This window comes from Hemicordylus capensis, chromosome 3 (assembly GCF_027244095.1).
Source record: "Hemicordylus capensis ecotype Gifberg chromosome 3, rHemCap1.1.pri, whole genome shotgun sequence".
NCBI lineage: Eukaryota > Metazoa > Chordata > Lepidosauria > Squamata > Cordylidae > Hemicordylus > Hemicordylus capensis.
Window position 1 is genome coordinate 193175790 of NC_069659.1, and position 24592 is coordinate 193200381.

At 44.4% G+C, this 24592-nt stretch overlaps 1 protein-coding gene across 1 annotated transcript in view; it reads right to left on the reverse strand.

Annotated features, from left to right (window-relative positions):
* The window catches only part of DRGX (dorsal root ganglia homeobox), a 42290-nt gene extending 24820 nt beyond the window's left edge, over window positions 1–17470 (reverse strand). Inside the window, exons 1-5 of the mRNA XM_053304422.1 lie at window positions 17371–17470; window positions 16705–16787; window positions 12664–12761; window positions 12059–12160; window positions 4597–4769 (exon numbers count right to left, since the gene is read on the reverse strand). Of these exons, the coding sequence (XP_053160397.1) occupies window positions 4597–4769; window positions 12059–12160; window positions 12664–12761; window positions 16705–16738 (407 nt within the window). The 5' untranslated portion in view covers window positions 16739–16787; window positions 17371–17470. The remainder of the gene's footprint in view (window positions 1–4596; window positions 4770–12058; window positions 12161–12663; window positions 12762–16704; window positions 16788–17370) is intronic.
* Window positions 17471–24592: the final 7122 nt, after the last annotated feature.

A 24592-nucleotide genomic window follows, 5' to 3' on the forward strand; every position in this document is an offset into this window, starting at 1 on the left:
GACTACAGAAAAGCCTTTGATTGCATCGACCATGTAAAGTTGTGGAATATCCTTAGGAAAATGAGTGCCCCAGAACACCTCATTGTTCTCATGAGAAACCTATACACAGGACAAGAAGCCACAATCCAGACAGAACATGGTGAAACAGACTGGTTCTGCCAGGAGCCTGTCCATGTCAAGGTCGCTGTCAAGGTTGAAGGCAGCTCCTTGAAGTCCTCCCCAGTCTGGAAAGAAAACACAAGAAACATTTTACTGGAAGTATCAGGTTCAGACAGTCTCCCCTGCAAACTCAGTCCACCTGGGTCTCTAGAGGCCAACATGAAGCTGGGGTTTCCTCTGAGTCAGAGGCTCGGCTCAAAGAAACTTGTTGCTTCCAGCACTTAGCTGCAGCCTTCGGACTTGATTTATTGCCGGGCTTAATTGGTCACCGCCTTTGGCTATCTGACACAGATTCAGGATTTCTCTGGCTTGAAAAGCAGGCGTCTGCTTCTCCTGAGTTATTCTACCTGTTGTCTGCATTTCATCAGTCTTCTCTTTTGAGGATGCAAGGGTGCTTTGTTGTTTACTACAGTGTTCTGCTCTCCATTCCCTGCCTCTGCTACCTCTGATCGTCCTGGTTGTCCTGAAGCTTTGACTGGACCTGCCTCAGGTATCTGCTGTGGGCTAACAGCTGGGCTCTGCCCTTCAGGTTCCCATGCAGCTGCTGGCAGACTGCCAGTTTCCCCTTCCTCTTCACTATCTGAGGAGGGGGCATGACAGGTTCCAGATCGGCAAAGGAGTAATACAAGGCTGAATACTTTCTCCTTATTTATTCAATTTATATGTTGAACTGAGAGAAGCTAGATTGGAAGAAGATGGAGGAAAGCTGGAGGAAGGACCATCAATAACCTGCGCACCACTGATGACACTACTCTGATAGCTGAGAATGCGGATGATCTGCAAGCTCTAGTAATGAAAGTCAAGGAGCACAGTGAAAAAATGGGAATACAGCTAACTGTAAAGAAGACTAAACTAATGGCAATGGGTACATCAACCAGCCTCAGAATTGACAATGAAGACACTGAAGTAGTGGATAGCTTCTGCCTTTTAGGATCCACCATCAACAGTAAAGCATCCAGCAGTCAAGAAATACGCCACAGACTAGCACTTGGTAGGGTAGCAATGAAGGCCTTGGAAAGGATATTTAGATGCCGTGACGTGTCTACACACACAAAGATTAGAATTGTTCGGACCATGGTTTTTCCCATGACACTTTATGGATACAAAAGCTGGACTTTGAAGAAGCAAGATAGAAAAAGCATTGACTCTTTGAACTTTGGTGCTGGAGAAGACTTTTGAGGATACCATAGACAGCCAGGAAAACAAACAAATGGATCATAGAACAAATAAATCCAGAATTTTCACTCGAGGCACAAATGACCAGGCTCAACCTATCATACTTCAGACACATTATGCAAAGATCCAGTTCCCTTGAGAAGTCCATAATGCTTGGAAAAGTTGAAGGAAAGAGAAGAGGATGACTGGAGGAAGGACCATCAATAACCTGAAGCTAACCATCAATAACAAGGTGGATGGACTCAATTACAATAGCAATGAATGAACCACTGAGAGACCTTAAAGGCCAAGCTGAAGACAGATCATCCTGGAGAGACTTTATCTATGTGGTTGCTAAGAGTCGACACGGACTTGACGGCACTTAATCAATCAATCAGAATGTTTTGACCATTCACATGGCAAAGAACATATGGCAGGCATCTTAACTTATAAATTTGGAATACATGAGTGAATAACCAGTTTGTTAAACCAAAGTATAAGAGTTTTTTTGTTCCTAGAAGATCTTTGTAGTTTTTTTTGGTTTTGTTTTAAAAGGAAATTCACTGTAAGTCCTCTCAAGGTGAGGGCAAAAATTGATTTCACTTTGGCTCTCTGACAGTTAGCATTTATACTGCTCTTGAAAATGTTGATAGCACTTCATATATATTATCTCTATAATCTTTACACCATCCCTGTAAATTAGGCCAAGTTAATTATCTTCATAGTTTGTCCAGTGGTTTAAAAATAGTAGTAGGCAGTCTAGGGTTGCTATCCTCATATTGCCCAAAAAGGGGAGAGGCCAGAGAGGCTAAAGCGAATACCGAATGGGTCATGATGATTATAGAAAATAGACAACTGTTTTGATCACAATATGGAAATGAAATTAATTGGCAGAGATATCAAAAGAGATGCAGAACAAATCACTAGAGGAAGTAAGCCATGCTAGAGACTACAAATCAAATGAAGTGATGGCAGTTTCTCCCACAAACACCCACAGCTGCATGTCTCATATGTGCATGCACAAACTAGCACATCACATGGAAACATGCACAACAGGACAACACAGGGCAATCCATCCATCCCCAGCACAGTACCTCCAGTGAATGTTGCTGGTGTCTGTCTTATGTTTGCTTTTAGATTATGAGCCTTTTGGGGAAAGGGATCCATCTTATTTTTGTTTGTTATTTCTCTATGTAAACCACTTTGGAAACGTTTGTTGAAAAGCAGTATATAAATTGTTGTCGTCAATATGTTGCCCAGGGCAGGTAGGGTGAAAAGAGGCCCAACAAGGTGGCAGGGATGGTGTTGCGGGCAGGGTCCAACCTGCTGCCTGAAACCATGCCTCATTGGTGGGCTGGTCCTACAAGAGCCTATTACTGCACTCCTATTAGTGACAGGGGCTACATGCCAACATTTTGTAGCAGATTCTGCATGTAATTATAGAAACCTTAAAAAGCCTAATCATCATTTACAGATGTTGTAATTTAGTCACTGCCTGGCAGTGCACTAGTGCAACAAACGAAGATGCACAAATCCAATAAGGTCATGTAGCTGGGCAGATGCTTGAAGCTGCACAATCTCTGGTGGTCTCAGTCTTCTTGCTCAAGCATTGTGCTTGTGTAACAAGGGTGGTGGGCAGCTTTGTATCATTCACTGAAACATATATGGTCTTGGGAAGAGGTTTCATAGCAGGATATACACCACAGGTCGGGTTGTGCAAGTGCAATCTGTTACACTAATGCAACAGGAGAACAAGCTAGTGCAATATCCTAAGTTTTAGGGATGTTCACGAAACGTGATTCGAGCTCCGAATTGTGGCATATTCACTGCACCTTTAACAGGAAAGAGAGCACCACACGAAGTTTGACAGCACCCCCCCCACACACACACAGCTAAGACCACACACTGGCGAGGCATCTCCCTGCTGTCCTTGTGCAACACCGGCACACACATGGCCTCTGCACATGCAGGGAATGCAGGTGCAGAGAATGTGCCATGATTCAGAGCTCTAATCGCATTTTGTGCACATCCCTAGTTAGTATGCATTAGTCTGGATATTGACCACTACAATTAATTAATCCCCTGCTAAATAATCTGAAGGGGAAAACCGGGGATTTCCTCGTAAAGTATTTATTAGCTGATGAAGATTCAGTAATTTCCAGAATAGTTGCTAAGTACTGTTATGTGGTTTTTAAAATAAGAGTCTCAAAGTTAAGAGTGTATTTTAAAATTGCCATTTTTAGATATATGTATATGCTTATTTTAAGGATATTATGCTATTTTATGTCATTTACCATTGTATATCTCTCTTTTGGTCATTGACCGTAAATAAAGTAATCTGAATCTGACCACTACTTTTATGTTGTAAACATTTGCAGACCTACTGCTACCCTCACATCTCATTACCCTTTAGCACCACTATCTACAACTGTTTTTCTTCTACTATGTATGTACACATATATGGCACAAAGAAAAAGTTTGACACTTCATGAATTTGACTCACAAAAGCCTGTACACAACAAATCTGTTAGTCTTTAGGGTGCCACAAAACTCTGTGCATAGTGGTGTTGTTGTTGCTGCAATAGACTAATACAACAAACCCACACATTTCTTCACATCTTTCTTCCCAGTTTATCCCTGCTTCCACTTCCCTCCTTTTCCCCTTTGGGAAAGAAACTCATCTTCTTGGTTTTGGTTTTTTGTTTTGTTCTAGGTGCTTTGCATAGGAATGGTGCTATATCATCATCATCATCATCATCATCATCATCATCATCATCATCATCGTCATCTTTGCTGCCCCTGGCTGCAGCTCCTCTTTTTTATTTCCTTATAACCTCTAGTTTCAACTGCATCATGCCAACTCACTTACCGTTGCCTTGAGCAGCACACACCTTTTCTTTTCTTCTTTCCCTCTGCTGTCATACTATGTTCCCAATACCTGAAACTGCCTTTAAGCGTCTCAGCCACCACCCTTTCTTCCTCACTAATACAGCCCAGTTCTTGAGTATGGCCTTGATTTCTGTCACCCATGACCTTTCTCTTTGCTATTCTGCCTTCTCCCCTGTCAAGTTGTGTGTGATCAGCCTGACACATTGCCAAGCTATTCACATTAGATGGACATCCATGGGATTATTTCTCATGTAGTATTATGTTTAGGGGTGGATTGTAAGCCCTTTGGGCAGAGTCCCCCACAGTCTCTCAAAGTTCACATTGCATCATTCACATTGCTGTTGCTAAATACATGTTAATTCAAGTGGTAAGAGCTGTAGAAGGCAAACTTACCTCTGTTGAATCTCCAGACTCTCCTTCTTATTCCTTGTTTGGTCAACTGGGGAGGGGGAGTTTAAATTCCTTCCTGGAGGTGTCACTTCAGCCATTGTCTCCTTAGACCCTTCCTGGTCAGAAGCACCTCTCTCTGTTTTCCTCCATTTAGCTCTTCTATTCTGGAACCAGACCTGAATTAGGAAGGAGAGCAGCCATAGGGAGCCTTTTTTGGGAATCAAGCAATCATCTCTTGTGTTAATTTCCCTTCCTCCTTTGTTTTGGTTCTCAGCACTATGAGACTATAAGAGAGCATCATCTTCTGCACATGAAAACCAAACTGTATCAGAGAAACATACCAGGGAGTTATTCGCACATGGCTTTATGCTGCAAAAGTTGAGCGAAGGCACTTCGAAGTACACTTGCAGCATTGAGGGAAGCAGCCCCTCCCCTCTGCTCTCGGGTTTGGTTTTGATGCAAATTCACATGTTTTCCTTCGTGTTTTCCTTCTAGCCAATGGTGGGAAGGGGAGAGGGAGAGAGTACTGAAGAGTTACATTTGCATTTGTAAAGAGAGTATCCTTCGTAGCATGCTGATGATTCTACATCACTGCCTCTCCCTATTTAATCTGGCAAATTCAGAAAAAGTGTCTTAAAGCCAGCATTTTAAAAACCTAGAAATACCTTGAGATAAGCTAGAATTTGCAAGACAAAGCCCGACTTGTGTGTGGAGTCCCAAGGATCTCTTAGGGATCTCGGGGTAAGTTTGGCTGGTGTGTGAATGCACATTCTCTCTTCCAGAGATTCAGGGTAGAAGCCCTGTGTGTAAAGCCTCCAGGAATGTTTGCATCAGTCCCTATGTGTTTAAGCACATGAAATGTTTCACTTTAAGGTATATAGGAACATAGGATCATAGGAAACTGCCATATACTGAGTCAGACTATTGGTCTATCTAGCTCAGTATTGATTGGCTGCGGCTTCTCCAAGGTTGCAGGCAGGAATCTCTCTCAGCCCTATCTTGGAGAAGCCAGGGAGGGAACTTGAAACCTTCTGCTCTTCCCAGATCTAAATCCTATTTGCATTTGTGAAATTTAAGTATATGGTTGAGCATTTTGTCTTTAAACAATCAGCAGGTGTTTCTATTGCTGTCATGAGCATACTGTAAGTCTGTTAGTCTGGTGGTGTCATCACTGCACAATAATCAAAAGGGATTTTCACATATGGGACACTTCCAGATTTGTCACACTATTTTCACTCACACTTTATTTTATTTTATTTTATTGGTTTGTTTGATTTTTATACCATCCTTCCAAAAATGGTTCAGGGTGGTTTTCATCTATTCATTGTCAGTCTGTACTTTTCTTGCACTTAAATTGTGACATTGATTAATGGAGTTTTTCTGGCTGTTTTGAAAAAAGTAATACAGCTGCACAATGACTACACATGTGGACTGCTTTTAGTGCTACTCTGACTTTTTACATAAAGTAGTGGGGGGTGGGTAGAACCAAAAAATGCATGCAGAAACACACTGGGGTGGAAACTCTGCTGCAGTGCCGCTTGCATAAAAAACAAGAACTGAGTGGCACTACAAGAAGCATGTCTGAAAGTGGTCATAGACTTTGAGGCTCCTGCTCACTTATGTGCCTCATAAGGAGGCTGTTACTGTATGGCTAAATGCAGAAGACAACTCAAATGTGCATTGTTGATAGTGCTGGTTTTCTCTGTATACAGAGAGCAGCTGCCAGCTGGAGTAGACAGTGCTGGACTAGGTGAACCTATGGCCTGACACTTTATTTTGCAGCTTTCTATGCCCATATGTTGAGAGACCCAGAGCTATCTAGTCCGACTCCTGACCCTAAAGCAGGGCTATCTATCCATCAGCCTCCAAACAGAGATAAACTGAACGTGGAAAATGAAACCAAAAAAAGGATCTATCATCTTGCCTGTTAGTTTGAAATATTTTAGTGAGGAGCATGGGCAGGAATGGAAGACTACCATAGCTAAACATTTCTTAGACCAGCTGGTGCAGAAAGATTATTCCCACTTTTAGCAACAATTCTCTTATTTCCTACTGTATACTATAGCCACACAGAGAGCCAATGACCTATGCAGTTCAGTCTGAAACCCAAAAGCATTTGGAGTTAAGCAAATCCAACCCTTTTTGCACTGGTGTGACACAGTGGTTAAAATGCATTGTGAGTAAGTAAATGTATTGTAAGTAAGTAAGTGAATCCTCAGTCCATTGAAGCCCAAGTCCTTGGATTTCAGTCCATTTAGTCTTACTGAAGGCAAAGAGGATATGACTGGATTGTCTGTCATTTTAAATCCAAATACTTGGGCTGAACCAGATTTTGAATCTGAATATTATTGTGCAAAGAGAAATACTGGCATTCTGAGGAAATTCACAATTTAGAAGATGGTTACAATGCTGCTATGCATTGTTCTTATTGTTATCATTCCATTTTTATTTAGCATACTTTTAATTGCATGTATCAGCAAAGGCTGAATAATGATTTTATCTGTATTCTAAATTTAGGAGAGTTAAATGCAAAGCCAATTGCAGACACTTCCTTGTGTCTTAATTGAATGAAGGTCACAGCTATAACAACATTTAATTGAGCTATTTTTCATTATCATATTTTAATGACTTTGCAATGACAGTTGCCGGCTTCTGAGGAAAGAGCCTGATGAAGTCGTTTATTTCCCTATTTAGTTTTTGTTTGACAACATCATCTTCGATTAAGACGTGGCTTTCCAGCACATTAATCATATTTGAATGAGCAAGGGGCAGAAATGTAAACATGGCTCCCCTCCCCTGTTTCCCCATGTCCCGGCATGAAAGCAAACCCAGGCATCTATTGTCTACTTGCATAATAGACCACAACAAGGCTAAACACTCTAATTGTCACCACCCCTATCTCGCCCTTGCACCTTTCAGGGAGAAGTTATGATCTTCCACTTCTGAATGCCCAATAATTGTCCCATTTATCTCAATTTGCAGTGCAGTCTTTAGGCACCAATTGCTAAAATGGCATATTAAGCTGGGAGGGAACCCCAAGCCATCACCTCCAATGTATGGGCAAAAAGGAGATGTGAATGTCCAAATACTAATAATCAGTTTAATTTCCCTGCACATGACCAATGATTCATGTTCAGATTTAATAATCAGAGTTGCATAATCTGATTATAGAAGAAATAATTTGTTTACAATTCCCAATTTACTGCAGTGAATTCCATTATCTCTCTTTAGCCATTGGGTTTTAAGAGATACTAACATGACCCTGGAGGGGGGAAGGCATGCTATTATATTTCCTACAATTAGATCTTTGCATAGTCTTAACCCCCAAGCACCTACATAAAAAGAAGACAGAAACAGTGGGCAGAAAAAGAACCATAAATAACACATGCAAGCTCAGAGAAGGACTGGATATTGCTAAACAGGACACCCCCCTCTCTAGCTATTCCATTCCTAGTTCATGCCGCTGATGCTGAGGCCTGTGCACACACTGGTAGCCATAAGCCCTTGATGCACTGTTCTAGCTGAGGGTTTTAAAATAGCTGGAAATAGGAGGATGAATGCTTTTAAAATAGCTGCTTATTCATGGAAGTTGTACCAAAAGCACCCCCTTCCCAAGGTGCTTCTGTCCATTGCAGAAAGAAGGACTATTTCATCTTTAGTGCACAGAAGAATTCTGAACCATTCTCACACAACTTCACTGAACAGATCCTTCTTGTGGTGAGAAAAGGGGGAAATGTTCTCCTTTACATACAAGTCTGCATCAACAGCACAGGAGTCGCACCATTTTGTCTGAGTGAGTAGCCACCAGCAGTGCCATGTTCCTGGTTCTCAACTGCATCCCAATTGTAAGCAAACCCTTAATAAAAATATTAGGCTCTGGAGGAGGCAGTACTTGTGGCCGTCCCTTAGAGAGTCTCAGCTCCACTTCTCATTCCATTATAAAGCCTTCCCCACAAAAGCTCCTATCTGCTACCCTTCACAGATGTACCCTGCAGAAACTCCTCCATTTCTCTGTGCCCATGGAGCAGACATCCTTCCCAAACAAGAGAGAACCTGCATTTGGGAAGTCATCCTGGCAACAGGTCTCGAAGCCTCTGCCCAGTTATTCTTGACCACTTTGTGGAGGGAATGTGCTGACTATATTTTAAGGAGAGTGACTAGGTCCGCAAGTGTGCAGTTTCAGAGAAGTTCCCTTTGGCTTAGGGGACTTGCGTCTCTGCTCCAACACAATCAGTTGGGACAATACAGCTGCAGCACCCCTTAACACTGCTGGTACTCATGGAGGGCTGTTAAATATGAAACTTCTGTTTATTGTGCTTATTATTCTGCTTATTATTCATTATACTTGTATGGGGCATGCAAGTAAATGGAGCATACAAGTTTGCATGACAGCAAACTGTACTCAGGTTATGGGAGGTCAGGGGGAGCTTTACCTTTTGTGATGGATTCCTTAGCTTCTGTTTTAGAAGACTACAGGGACCATGATTTTTGGCTAAAATTAAGGGAAGTTTGGCTAAAATTAAGTGAAGCTTGTAGATTTTATCCCCTACTCCCCCCCTCAATAATTCAAACACTGTTTGTTTATCCCATCAGTACAAGAGACGTGTTGCCGTAGGGGGAAGGATGAAGAAGTTATCCTAAGCATAGTTAACAAATGGAAACTCTTTGTACATAATAGCAGCTTCTCTCCTGAGGCAAATAGCAATTTTCATTGGGACTGCAGCACAAGGAGAAATTGATTAAATACCCACAACCCTGTGCACCACAGCTTGATGCTGATCAGCCCCTCCCCCTGGTTGCTATTTAAGTATAAAAACAGAATGCAGCATCAAACTATGCAGATTGATCTCTGGATGGGCTGCATGGAAGGAAGTCCTGTTGATATTTATGGAACCTACTTCCTGATGTAGTGATGTAGTCACAAATTCAAAAGTGCAAGCGCTCTCCCTGACAGCCCCCATAGCAACACCCAGCCTGACAGCTGCGCCCATCCCAATGGCTACACCCCTAACTTAGATAGATGCAATAATTTGGAGGGTTCTGTTACAAGAAATCAAGGATCATATAGACTCTAGGGAATGGACTAGAATGAATGACAGGGAATGCCCACCAAAATGCACGGGTTCCTTCCAAATGGCCATAAGAAATTCAGTGTGTTCCATGGCTATTTGGAAGGAACCCATGCATTTCAGTGGGCATTCCCTGTCATTCATTTTAGAATGACAGTCCACTGTAGAATTTGCATGCTGTCCCAGTCCCAGGTTCAATCCCTGGCAGCATCTCCAGGTAGAGGAGATTCCTGCCTGAAATTATGGAGAGCAGGGATGTGCAAGGCAGCTCACATTGAACCAGCCCGGTTCGGGTGGTCTGAGTTTGAACCTGACCAGCCCCCCAAAGGGGGGTGCCAGTCTGAGTTCAAACCAGACCCCCCTCCTCCATTCAAAGAACTGACTTGTGGGCTGGCTCAAAGGGTATACTAGTAAAGGGGAGTCGAGCTAGGATTCCCCTTTACAAGTAACGGGGGATTCCCTAGACTAAGAAGGGGTGGCAGCAAAAGGGGAATATTTAACTTTAGTTTCCTGCTGGCGGGGACAGTGCAGATGGCCACGGTGGTGACATCAGAGGTGGTGAGGGGGGCTCCTCACACCCCTAGCCTTCCAAACTAGACCTCTGGCCTGTCATTTGGAAGGCCGGCAGCGGGGATACTGGAGGAACCCCCATCACCATGGCCACCTCTGCTACCCCCACCAGCAAAACACTAAAGGTACATATTCCCCTTTAACCGCCAGCCTATTCTTAGTCTAGGGAACCTCTCTCCCCTTACTTGTAAAAGGGAATACTGGTGAGGTTCCCCTTTACAAGTATATCCCTTGAGTCAGCCCTCAAGCCAGCTTGGCTGGCTCAAAGGCTTGACTGAACCGAACCTGGATTGGCTGAGCCTGAGCCCGAACCAGGCTGGTTTGGTTCGAGCTTGGCTGGCTCAAAGGCTGAACTGAACCGAACCCAGTTTGGCTGAGCTTGAGCCCAGACCAAGCCGGTTCGGTTCAAATCTGGCCTGGATTCGAAATGAGCCAGCCAAACAGCTGGCTTGCACATCCCTAAAGAGCTGCTGCCAGTCAGTGTAGACAATACTGAGCTAGATTAACCAATGGTCTGACTCAGAATAAGGCAGCTTCCTATGCTCCTAAAACAGAAAGTATGGCAATAAACAGTTGGAATAGCAAGAGCAGCAAATTATTTTCATGTAGAAAGCCGTGCTGAGACCCTAGAGAGAAAAAAGATGCATCCTTGCCCATCCCTGCAGCATCACACAAGTACTAGACAGAATTGGTGGTGGGATGGTGGTGGTGATGGAATCCTAAAAACAACCCCCTAAATATAAGTAGTTAAAATATTTGCAGTTATTTATTAAACAGTTTCAGCGACATTGCATTTTAATAACCAAACAATTGGATAAAATACTGCTTGGGTGTTTTTCTGTATATCTCTGTACAAAAAAGTATGAGAGACTTTCCCAACAAACACTGAAAATTCAGCAAAGGTTGGACTGGAAGTTCTGGGCTGGAATGTCCTGAGCCGGGCAACTGTCCTCTCTCCTCAAGGCCTGGAGATTTTACATCTTTTGCTCAAGACTGAGAAAAGAGATTCCTTCTCTTGCACCACTTTCAGTGGGGCTTTCTTTGCGCAGGAGACTTAGGAACATAGGAACATAGGAAGCTGCCATATACTGAGTCAGACCATTGGTCTATCTAGCTCAGTATTGTCTTCACAGACTGGCAGTGGCTTCTCCAAGGTTGCAGGCAGGAATCTTTCTCAGCCCTATCTTGGAGGAGCCAGGGAGGGAACTTGGAACCTTCTGCTCTTCCCAAAGCGGCTCCATCCCCTGAGGGGAATATCTTACAGTTCTCACACATCAAGTCTCCCATTCATATGCAGCCAGGGCAGACCCTGCTTAGCTAAGGGGACAAGTCATGCTTGCTACCACAAGACCAGCTCTCCAAGTCCCCACTTGCCCTGTGGTGACTTGCCCTGTGGTCTGAGTTAGTCAATTTTGCCCGACAGCCGCTTTGCAGAAGATGAAAGCTGGCTGGGAGAATCACATTCATCTCAGCACCCCACCCTTCCCCACCCCCTCCTGCTCTCCCCCCCTTCCCTCCAATGCAAGGAAATGGATGTGCATTGATGTAATTTAGTACCTTAGAGACGCGGACAAATTAGTGTAGAACATTATCACTGGTTAATTATGAATGACCGATTAATCAACCTAATCTAATATTCCACATTATGTTGATGTTATTAAAGTGCATCATGAAAATGACAGATCGGCTTCATTTGCTTTCTTTGGCCAAATGTGCAAATGGGTCCTCCTCGCAGCACTGGGCGAATTTTATGGTGTCAAAAAAAAGAAAGAGGAAAAACTTTTGATCCTGGGAGATTGGCTCCTAAAGGTCCGAGCTTTGTTTACCTGGACCCGAGCTTCAGTGAGGTTGATCTTCATGGCCAGCTCTTCTCTTGTGAACACGTCTGGGTAGTGGGTCTGAGCGAAAACGGCCTCCAGAGCTTCCAGCTAGTTAAAAACAAGGAGAAACCCTATAAGCGAGGGGACGAGACTGGGCGGGAAAGTCTTGGGCCAGCCTTGACAAGGGGCTAGTAGCTGGCTCGCTGGCTCCCTCCCTCCCTCCTCTTTCCCACGTCGCACCCACAATAGACTAAGCTAGTTCGGGGTCTGCCATCCTCTTAGAGGACGCTGGCAAGAAACCGGCCCTCCAGACAGTCCACACCCGCCGCGGCCGCCTCCCAGGTGTACAGATTGCGGCGGCTCGCCACCGCCGTCGGATCCTGAAAACGGGATGCTTGCATCTCCTGGTTAAGGAGGAAGCGAGCAGCACAGCCCGTGTCCGGCTGGCCCCAACGAGAGGCTCTGGGCTGAAGATGACTCTCCGCTTCAAGCCAGGGTGGAGACGCCTCTTCAGGCCAGCCCCTGGGATGTATCAGCCGTGCCATGCCTCGGCCCCGGCTCGGGCCTGTCGACGCATCCGTCTGGCGGCGGCACAGGAGCACCACGGCTACCTGCTGCAAGGTGAAGGTGGTTCGATTTCGTCGCTGCTTCCGGCGCAAGAAGCCGTCGTCGAAGTCCGCCGTGGAAGGGCCTCCAAAGGGCGTGGCACCTGTGGCAGGAGCAGAAACATCCCTGAGGCCGCAGCTCTGCGAAACTCGGCCGCTTGGGCCGAACTGGACAGAGCGGAGGCGGGAAGAGCAGGGGAGGGGGTAGCTCTATCCAAGCAGACCCAAAGGGCGAAGCCAAGCCCACACCCGTCCGGGCAGGTACCGAGGAAGTGGGGCTTGGCACGCAGCAGCGCGGGAGAGTGACCGAAGTCCCCCCCCCCATCTCTGTCCTCCAGCTTTTCACCTGCTGGACGCCCTCACGGCAGGAAGGGTTCGCCCTCAGCTGAACCGGCACTTCCCAACCCGCTTCTCCAGGTTGCACAAATGCGGACCGAGCTACGCGTTATTGTGATTTTCCCCTGAAATGCAGCCACTGGAGAGAAAGAGCGAAGAGTGGCTGCGAGTTTTCTTTGCCTGCGCTCCTCCTCTCAACATGCCCTCTCTCAGTCTGTTTTTCCTCGCAAGGGGAAAACCAGGAGGACCTCTAAGAAGAGTTTTCCCAAAGCAAATCTCGGGGCTGCTGTGAAAATTGCGGCAAGGAATGGAAGAGTTGCCCTGGAAGTTGGCGGCTCCCTCCACCTCAGTCTTCTGAGAGACTGAGAGAGTCGGTCGGGTCTCCCTTCAACTGTTCTTTTCCTGTGCCACCCTAACTAATGCGGGATAACACCAGCGGGAGTTTAAGTAAACTTTAAATAATTGGGCAGAAAGGGAGGGGACGATTTGGAAAGAGAAGGTGTTGGGACGAGATCATCACCAATTTCTCTGCTCCAGATCGCCTCCTTGCCACCCACCCGTACCTCCCAAAAAAGCAGCCGTCGGAGTTTTATTCCATACACTTGGCGCCTTAACCTAAGATTGCTACAGTATCCCTACTACTATTACTATTTATATGTGTTCTTCAACAACAAAGTTCTCAACGCGGTTTTCAAAGAAAAAACGAATGAGAAGATGGCTCCCTGTCCCCAAAGAGCCCACAATCTAAACAGAAATACAAGGTAGACACCAGCAACAGTCACTGGAGGAATGCTATTTGGGGGATGGATAGAGCCAGTTGCTCTCCTCTTGCGAAATATAAGAAAAACCACCCACGTGGAAAGATGTCTCTTTGCCCAGTTAGCAGGGGTACTTCCCTGGCGTTTCCACACACGAATAACATGTCGCTCGCCCACACAAGGGGCGAGGAGAGGAATGTTGTAGAAGTGTAGTCCGCTTTCCTCGCCATGGTAAACATTAGGCCAGTGTTTGGGAAGCAGACCACCACAGAAAAGGTCAAGAGCAAACCCGACGATCCTTCTGGAGTCAACTCACAGCAGGATGGTTGAGGTTCCTCGGCTTAAATTCGGATTTTAAAACTCTGTGTGTTGTCTTTTGGCGAGGAGAACAAAACCTTACACACACACGAATCAGGATTTTACAGACTGTTAACAAAGATGTTGAACTAAACCTGATCTTTCCTTCCTTCCTTCCTTCTATAGTTATGGCCAGAAACAGGCCATAATTAGGCAAAAGGTTGGAACGGATTAAAAAGCTGCCAGTACATTATGGGACTTAAATCCCATTACTGGGTCCGAGCCATTGTCCCATTACCTCATATGATTACATCGATTAAAAGTCTCGAACGCGCGACCTGACTTTTGAAGACCCTCCTAATGGCTGCGCGCTACAACCCACAACAATCCTGAAATAGATTGCGGAGGGGCAAATGGATCAGACGAGCCAGCGGGTGGGGGACGGGTTTTCCGGGTGAGCCTCCTCTCCTTGAGTTTCTTTGAGTGAATTCGTTTTTTCAAATTATTTGAAATATTTGCCCCTAAACAATTCATAGTTTCATGTATGCTGGTTTAGAAGAAGGCATAGATGTTTTTAGCCCAATTTTTCGGGCTGTCGCCACCGACTACCACACAGAGAGATTCAGCAGCAGCGCCACTGAACCGCACCCTCGTTGAGCCATCCACGAACCCTACTTCACGCACAAGGATTTCACTTTAAATTGCATTTATACTGGGCTCCTAAACATGCTCATTTATCAGTAAATCTACTGAATGAGTATTGAGTAAAAACTTTTACTTTCAAATAAATAGTATGTTTAAAATTGTATGTTAGGACGTCTCCCTCCGTCTGCTTCTTGCCTAAAGTGGCTTTTTAATCTCGTAACGGAGTTCAGGCAGGGGGCAAATGAAAGCTGCTACAGAATGTGCCGTGGAAACGCAGGACAGGGACTCTGTGAAACCGAACTCCACGGAGGGCGCCGATACTCACAACCATCCTCTAAATACTATCCCTTGGTATGTAACTACAGTCCCCAAGCCACTTACAGTCAAGAGTACTGTAGCGTTCAAAGAAAGAAAGAAAGAAAGAAAGAAAGAAAGAAAGAAAGAAAGAAAGAAAGAAAGAAAGAAAGAAAGAAAGAAAGAAGGCTCTGAGGCACAACTCCAGAGTACCAACGTCCTAGAGTGGACTGCTACCCAGGGTTCATTTGAACAAACAGCATTTCATGGCAAGAGCGCGGCTTCCCTGCCAAGATAATTTAGGCCTGTAGAACACCGTACTTCCCCCATTTCCAGTTAATCTGGATGTAAATAATTGATTCGAGACACTGCCAGTCCCTGAAAGCAAGCCCCACTGAGATGTTAGTCCAGCACCGGGCCTCTATAAACCCAAGTTATTCGACAAGTAAATGGCTACTTCCTTAGCATGGGGGGGGGGGGACACAATTCAGATGAATCAATAGAATATTCTTCGACGTAAATGAGGAAAGAGGCTGTTGTTCCGCTTTAGCTATTTTTTTTTTTAAAGGCACTGCTGGAAGACCAGCATGTCTGACAGACTCACAAGCCCCTCTTGTGCCAACGGTGATCAGGCCTTGGGCCAACTCGAGCTGGATCAAGAGAGCAACCCAGGTCCGGTTGGCCTTCGGAGATGCGAACCCGATGGGGCAGCCTTTCCTCAGAAGAACTCGGGATAAAGCGACGGTTCCCACTGCTATTGTCCACCGTCGGAAGAGCGTTCGGAAATGAAGCCAAATGTTTCCCTCCTTGCCTCCCCGTCTCCAATCCATTCCAGTCAAAGTTTGGGGACTTTTCATCCAGTTTAATTCCCATCCAGTTCAACGGGCCGCCTGCAACCTTAGTACTTTTTAAGTAACCAGCAAAGCCAAAGTCACTTTGAGTTTAAATCCTTGTGGTAAAGGAATTTTAAAATAGGTTTTATTTTTTATTAGAATTTGTTGCTTTCCTCTTCCCACTCCATTAATAACTTTGTAACTGCAAAAACTTTCTGAAACTGACCAGCTCGGAAGAACGCCATACAAGTCCTAGGACTGCGGGACCGTCTTCGCCTGTAGGAAGCTTCGCTTCCCACTACAGACTGCCCCCCTCCCCGCGACTCATTTCGAAGCCTGTTTCTAAAACGGAATGAAAGATTTATGCTGCCCCCGGGCGACTGGGAGGGGGCTGCCCCCACTTTCTGAAAGCGTCCCGATTATAGGCGGAACACGAACATCTGTGCTACTGGGAGAGAGCGAGAGAGCATCTTCTCTACCCCCGCCCTGCCCTATAGCCCGCGGCTCTGGAAACCGCAGAAGGGAGGCAGGTGGCAAAATGTCCCTGGGAAGCGCACAAATACACACACGCACCAGCGGTCCCACTAAGGCTCTTCCAGGGCGAATCAAATTAACTCCTGTCCCTACCACCATCGCCACTTTGACTGTAAACTCCCTCGACTGGCTGGCTGCAATTTTCTGTTATGGAAAATGATATTTCTCTTGCAGTTGCGAGTTTGCCAGGTCGCGCTAGAAAAAGAGCGGTTAGCGTCTGCTCTAAGCAGCTCCTCTGTCCCAGCCCGGCAAAAATAAGACCAGCAGGCACTGCTTCTAAGCAAAGAGATCTCAGGCACCCGACAAGTTTCCGCTCCTACTTACGGTTTAGGCTCCAGCATAACACTCACCCTCGAGTTGCGGGGGGCAGTGGAAATAAAACATGATGGGTGGCGATTCAGACTGCGGAAGCGGCTGCTGCTGGTGCTTAACACTGTAGAACAAACAGCAAAGAGAGAGGGGCTATTAGCGCGCAGCAAAACCAATCCTCCTTCCAAAGACCTGACGCTTAAAAAAAACCAAAACAAAACAAAACAAGACAGCCCCAGACCAAAATATCTTAAACCTAAGTAGATCGCGCTTTCTTATACTGTCAACCTCTACAGACAAGGCGTAATAATTCTGTGTGTGAGAGAGAAAAAGTTCCTAGAAAACTTTGGTCAAAGGAAAAATCAGACCACATCATCCATTCCCAGGCAAAGTTTAAGAGCAGCCGATTACTCATCCCGACAGCCCAGCATTCCCCGTGCTCAGGGCACTCCCTATAAAGAGAAGCAGCTACGGGCAAGGGAGGGAGGCTTCAACTGCCCCTGGGCCATCTAACGACGATCTAGGCGGCGGCGGCAGCAACAGAAGCAGCAGCAGGCATAGATCTCCGGGCACTGATCCTGATCCTGCTATGTGATGTGGCTGACAGACTCGGAACGTGCTTGTCAGCCACCCCCAGGTCAGTGACACCCAAATCTATCCGGCAACAACAGCCCCACAAGGGGGAAGAACGGGGGGGGGGAGCCTACCTAAGCCAGAGAGAAGGAGGAGGGGCTGCTGCTGCTGCTGCTGCTGTTGTTGCTGCTGCTGGCGTCAAAGCAGCCACAAGGCCTCGGCGGAGTCGTGCCAATGGGCAGATGTCTTTGCGAAGCTGTCTGCAGCCTCTCAGTACTTGCTTTTATAATCTCACGCGTAATTGGCCTTAATCTGATTATTTCTAGCGCTGTCTACAGTGAGTAACTTGGATAGGTCTACTGGGCCTTCCAAATGACCCACGTGGTAGTGGTGGTGGTGGGGAAACACGTCATTTCTCAGTAAACATCAGGAATGCGAACCAAAGGGGGGAGGGGGGGGAGGACTACCTCGACATCCTATTATTTCCTCAGCATATTTCGCTCGCACAAGGCTCCCCAGGCCCCGGCAGTGTCCCTCACGGGCCGCCACCTTATTGGTGGGCTGAGTTGGGCGAGGGGTAGCAGGGTGGGAGGTGTTGGCACTTGTGCCTGGCTGGCGTGTTCCTCCCCCTACTGCTAATGGCCCACTCGGTGGGCTTTACAGAAGCCGCCTCGCCTTTCCAAAGCGAAGTTTGATTTTGTTCACAGCAAGGGGTCCCCGGATTGATGCTCGCTTCCCGTCTGCAAATGATATGCGGTGGGACCCTTCGCAATTACTTTTAAAACGCATTCGAGACGAGGGCTCAGCGGCGAGAAAGATAGCCCAGCCTCGAAACCTGGGTGAAAATGAGACTTTAAAGCACCCAGCTGAAAATTTAAATTCAGGGGCGCGGGATTGGCTCAAATGGCATAAACAGAAAGGTGGGGGGAACAGGATAATGGCACATAATTGGTTCTATAATAGCATTACACAAAGATAATAGCTGCTTATGGCCCCCCTGCCCTATTAAGTGCTTCCCTGGCGTAAAGCCTTTACGATATTAAAGGGGGGATATAATGATATTTGGGTTATTAAATGCGTGTAATTAATTTATGCACCACTGAAAATAAAGTTGGTATTATGACCCACTCAAGATGCGTCAGAAGATGCAAGTCAGACAACTGTTGATAAGTTCGGCTGTCTGTGTTTGGTCTAGACTGCTTGTTTCATTTGGAACAATCCCTTCTTGAGCAGACTACACAAATTGAATATTTTATAAACACTGCGCAGGACAAGCGAGTCGGTCAAAGGATCGCTCAAAGCCGAAAGGACCGCAAAAGAGATGGCGGGTTGCAAAGGCAGCAAAAGAGAGCGATGAAGGCAGATTTCAGAAACAAGATTACTACCTCCCTATAGACTCTGGATAAATTGCATACACGCATTAAATCTCTCCTTCACGTCTGGCAGAGGGAGGGTTGCCGGTAGAAAGTAGCCATGAAAAATGTCCATTCAAGTTCCATGGACATCTCTCTCTCTCTCTCTCTCTCTCTCTCTCTCTCTCTCTCTCTCTCTCTCTCTCTCACACACACACACACACACACACACACACACACACACACACACACACACACACACACCTTACTGATGCATAATTCTGACAAGAGATTCTGCCCTTGACTCACCAGCCAGGCAAATCTACAGAAGAAAGTCTACTGACTTGAGATTCGAAGTAGGTTTAGGGGGTCGAGAATCGTCGGCCTTAATTTTTAGACGATTAAGAACAGGAGCGCATCCGATTTAGCTCAACACAACCTGAAAAGTTGAAAGGGGGGGAGGACCCCATAAATACAACATCACAAAACACCACAAGCAACAAAACGGTGTAAATCTTGAAGCTCCCTTCATCTCAGGCACATCCGGCACTACAAATTCCCAGAGCAGAATTGGCACCGATGGCTTCTGATCGGAAAACAGATGCGACGTTCTGACAGAGAAAGGGAGGGGGGAAGAGAGAGAGGATTTTATCCTAATAAAATAATTATGGCAGTCTTCATACTTGCTCTTGACAAGAGAGAGGGAGAGAGATGCAGTGCTTTTCTAACTCCACGTCTCGCTTTTGCCCTTCGTTGCTAGTTGTTCAGGGAGTCTGCAAGTTCAGCGTATTCCATCGCAGTCCAGGTTGACTTCTACGCAGGGAGAAACAAAAAGACCCTCTCTAGGGTCCCATTCCAACTGTCTGGAGCTGCATTTATCTAAGAATGGCTAGATGCTGTGTCCAGTAAAAGATATCACCTTACTTAACGTTGCACGTAAGAAACAGCTGAACGAGGGCTTGTTGCAAGACCCAGGGAGAGCCGGGGAATAGATAGTCCCACCCAGTTCCCTAGTGCTATTTCCAGTGTCTCTTTCATTTGAATCATGCATCCTGAACTGGATGTTTCCTTTCGAACCATATTTCAGGTCAGCACCCGGGACAGAGCCTCTATCCGCTCCTGTCTTTGTTGTTTTAAGTACGATTTTCAGCACAATCTTAGGCACTCTTACTAAGTTGGAAGTAAGCCGCATTGAACACAGTGGGACTTGCTTCCAAGTAAATATATATAGATGCGACCACACGATTATGTGTTTTTCTTCAGAAAGAGATCTTTCATTCTAATGGCTTGTCCAGATCAGAGTTATCAGGGGAACGTGTATCAAAAACTACGATCCTCAGATTATTTGGCAGGAATATTTGTATTTCAAGAAGTTAGTCCTTCCGACAGTCAATGGGACTGTCGGGGCTGAGTGCATTTGGACCAGGTGTGAGATTGGTCTCCACAACGGACTAGCATTGCAAGATTCGTCTCTGCATAGTTTTTAAGTGAAGTGCTTGGACTCAAACCGGTCTTTAAACCTACAATTTTTCATGCACGCTGAACTTCCAGTCTTAGCAGGAAGCGGGCCATTAGCACAGTGTTCAATGCTACTTGCTCCCAAGTAAGTATGCCTGACACGTGTGTGTCAAGTCCATTCAGGAAGTGTTCACGGTTGTATATCTCTGTACTCTAGGGTCTTTATACTCAGAGATGCAAGCTAACTCTCTGAATTGGGGGTCTGTATAAATCACGTGGAAGTTTGCCATTTAAACCCACTCAAATAATGAAGAGTTACTGTACAGCATTCAGAAGATCGGGATCCTACATCCTAGGTGTAAAAGATACTAAAAGGTCAGTATTCGTTGGAATACAGTTGCCCTTTGGTGTCTCAAGAGAATCGGTGAATAAAATGAATTTCGATCTGGGAAGTTGAATTTGTAGACCACTTAATTGAGAAACCATCCGCTTCAGTGCAATTCCTTTGTAGAGACAAGGGTACTATTTCTCTGCCCACAGCGCGCACACTTTAGGCGACAGTGTGAACCACATTTACTAGAGATGAACCACTGAACTCAGAGATACTTGTGAGAAAACATGTTCAGGATTGTGCTCCTAGATTTTAAAATAATGACTAAAAATTGGCTGAGGAAAACGAATCAAAGGGAATCCACATTCTTCTAAGATGGAAGTGTGATCAACCCATTTGCCTAACTCTTGGCCTCGGATCTTTTTTGTTTTTATCTTTCTTTCTTTTTTAACAAACCTTGGGAGCACCCAGTCGCCTATGAGGACCAGCAGCCAAGAGGTTATATTTTATCTTAATCCATGTGCAGTAAAATGTATTTTCCAATTAGTCAAATTTGCAGATTTGTCCCGCTTGGACTCTCTTATAATTTATAACATCAAAAGTGTTCTTTCTCTATCTAAAGACCAAGGTGACTGTTCTTCATTTTCTCTAACCTCTTTTACACTTGATGTTCAGCAGACTCATAATGTTAATTGGCTTCATATACGGATCATCAGTTTAATGAAGGAATAAATCCTATGTTTTATTCTTTATGTTCCTCTGTTTTAACAGCCATTGCTTTATTTCTCTGCCCACAGCACTTCATTGCTTTAATGAAGAATGGGACAAGTTCCCAAAGCAAAACGCGCGCGAGCCGGTCCTGAAGTGCAGTGGGACGGGAGGAGCGCCGGGTTGCTTCGCTTTCCCCCAAGTACTCCTTGCCAATGTTTTCAGCAAGCTTTTCTGGCTTATTTCTGGATTCACGGTAGTATTCCTGAGGGTGACTTCTGAAAGTAGAACGTTGCAGACTTCAGCTAGTCCAAGTACGTTTCAGTACAGCCAAGGGTGGGGAATAAAGCACACACACACACACACACACCCCACACACACCGCTCCTCGGGGGAAAAAACGCACCCACCTACTTGCTCTAGAAAATAGACCGCAGCAAGACTACTTGCAAGAAAAGAGATCGTGCATTGCAGACTTTTCTCATGTTGCGGCCGGTGTCGTTATTGACACTGAGAACGGGAAATCAAGCAGATCTACAAGCATCGACTGATGAACAGCTACCCTGTATCAATTTGCACATTTATTGCAGATTAAAGTGAGGATTTTTCATCTCAGTTTTACACCAAACCAATGGCAGCGTGGGGGAACACTGAAAAGGGAGGTGGAGGGAGTAACAAACAGAACAAGAGACAGAATAATAAACTAACTCCCTCCATGCTTATTATGACCATCAAGATGAAAGCGTCTCTTGCTTTCAGAAGATGCCCTGGCTTAGGTTTGGTGAACCTCCTGGAGAAGGGAGGTCCAGGATTGTGGAGCTGAAGGTTTCCTGATGGACTTCCTGATGGATCAAAACTGGGCAAGACCTTTCTTGGGCTGTCTCAAATGTTATGCAGCAGCAGAGATATTTTGTAATACACTTGTATACTGCACATAGCCCTACTGTATCCGTAGTTGAAAATGTCATTTGTCATATGCATATATTATATTTGCAAATGCACATATACACAAGTTTAGAGACATGTACATTGGAAACAGCTGGCAGTAAAAATCCAAATGGGGCGCAAGGACAGCATGGGGGCCTAAGTGCTTTGGGATCTCTCTGATAGGTAAAATTAATATGTTTTTTTTAAGCCAAGGAAAAACACTCTCTAAAACCCAAAGCTCTCCCTGGTTTCTCAGACTGAGGTGGTGGCCAGGAGTACTTTTTATCAGCTTTGGCTGATATATCAGCTACGTCCATTTCTAGAGGCAAATGACCTTAAAACAGTGGTGCATAGGCTGGTGACCTCCAGGCTTGACTATTTTAATGCACTCTACATGGGGCTACCTTTGTATGTAGTCTGGGAACTACAATTGGTACAGAATTGTAAAAAATAAAATAAAAAATGCAGCAGCCAGATTGGTCTCTGGGACAACATGAAGGGACCATATAACACCGGTTTTGAAAGAACTGCTGATATGTTTCTGGGTGAAATACAAAGTGCTGGTTCTTATCTATAAAGCCTTTAATGGCTTAAGTCCAGGCTATTTAAGAGAGTGCCTCCTTTGTCATAAACCCGGCTGCCTGTTAGGATCTTCTGGAGAGGTCTGGTTATGGATGCCACTGGCTCGTTTGGTGGCAACCCATGACCAGGCTTTCTCTGTGACTGCCCCGGGGCTTTGGAATATGATCCCTACTGAGATAAGAGCATCTCTTTCTCTGTTTGTTTTCAGGAAGAACCTCAAGACTTTTGCAGGCTTTTAATTATAATTAATTTTAATAATTTTAAAAACTTGTTTTAATATCTATTTTATTATATTGTTTTTATTGTCATGTATTTTAATTTGTAACTTTTAACTTTTAAATTTTGTACACTGCTTAGAGATGTACATAGGTGGTAAAGAAATATGATAAGTAAGTAAGTAAATAAAATGGCCTCAAAACATCACAATAATAGTAAGATAGTAAGATATGGGATCTAATAACTGTTAAAATAAATAATAATAAACTAGGACTGGAATCCTACACACATTTACCAAAAGCCTTTTTTTGATTTAGCAGAACATAGGGATTTGTATGATTTGTGGAGAATTAAAAATTTTAATGCAAAGGAGTATACCTATTTTTCTGAAAGTTATAAATCCCACTCAAGGATAGACATGGTCTGGACATCTAAATCTATCACTTTGTATATGAAAAGAATGGATATTTTGCCCAGAACTTTTTCAGATCATAATGCAGTTTCCTTTACATGAAAGAAGACTGGAACGGTATGCTTTTGTTGGAGACTGAATGGATATTTGCTGGAAAAAGATGAAATTGTGGAGAAAGCTAAAAGGAAGTTAAAGGATTATTTTGAATTGAATTTAAAACAAGGAATGGATAATAAGTTAGTTTGGGATGTAGGAAAAGCAGTTATGAGAGCTTTTTTAATTCAACAGAATGCATACCTTAAAAAACAAAGGGGATTGAAACAAGAGGGATTGATGGAGTTTTCCAAAAAAGAAAGAGAACTCTTATAGATTAAGGACAAGCAAGAGACTATTCAAGTCATTAAAATGCTTCAGCAACAGCTCTCTATGTTGGTATTAAAGGGAATTTTTCAGATATTACTCTGAATTATATAAAGAAAACAAAGTAGAGGATATAAAAATTGATAAATTCTTGAAGACACAAAATATTCCACAATTTACCAAGGATTACATAGAAATTATGAATGCATCAATATCAATAATGGAAATAACAGAAGTAATAAACCAAAGTAAAGTTAATAAAGCACCAGGGCCCGATGGTCTGCCAGCTTTGTACTACAAATCTTTTAAAGATCAACTATTACAGCCTTTGCAATGGACGATGAATGATATTCTGCAAAAAGGAAATATGCCGGAGTCTTGGAAGTATGCCAACATTGCAGTAATTCCAAAACCAGATCAAGATCTAATGCAAGTTAAGAATTACAGGCCAATCTCACTGTTAAATAATGATTATCAACTTTTTGCTGCCATTTTGGCAAGGAGAATGAAGATTGTCCTAAGAGAAGATCAAGCAGGGTTTTTGCCAAAAAGGCAACTAAGAGACAATGTGAGAACAGTCCTGAATGTATTGGAGTATTATGAAAAACATAACGACAAACAGATAGCTATGATCTTTCTGGATGCAGAGAAAGCATTTGACAATGTCTCCTGGCAGTTTATGTGGAAGCTACAGGATGCAATGGGAGTTGGTAATAATTTTATTAGGGCCATTAAGACAATATATTCGGAGCAATATGCCAAAATTATTATAAATGGGGAACTATCAAATAATTGTAAAAATACAAAAAGGAACTAGACAAGGTTGTCCACTTTCCCCATTACTTTTTATATTAGTTCTGGAAGTGCTCTGTAGAAACATCAGAGAAGATGAACAAATACAAGGACCGAAAATAGGGAAACAGGAGTATAAACTCAGAGCCTTTGTGGATGATGTGGTGTTTTTTCTAGAAAATCCATTAGGGAAGATTGTAAGGTTCTTGGAAAAAATAG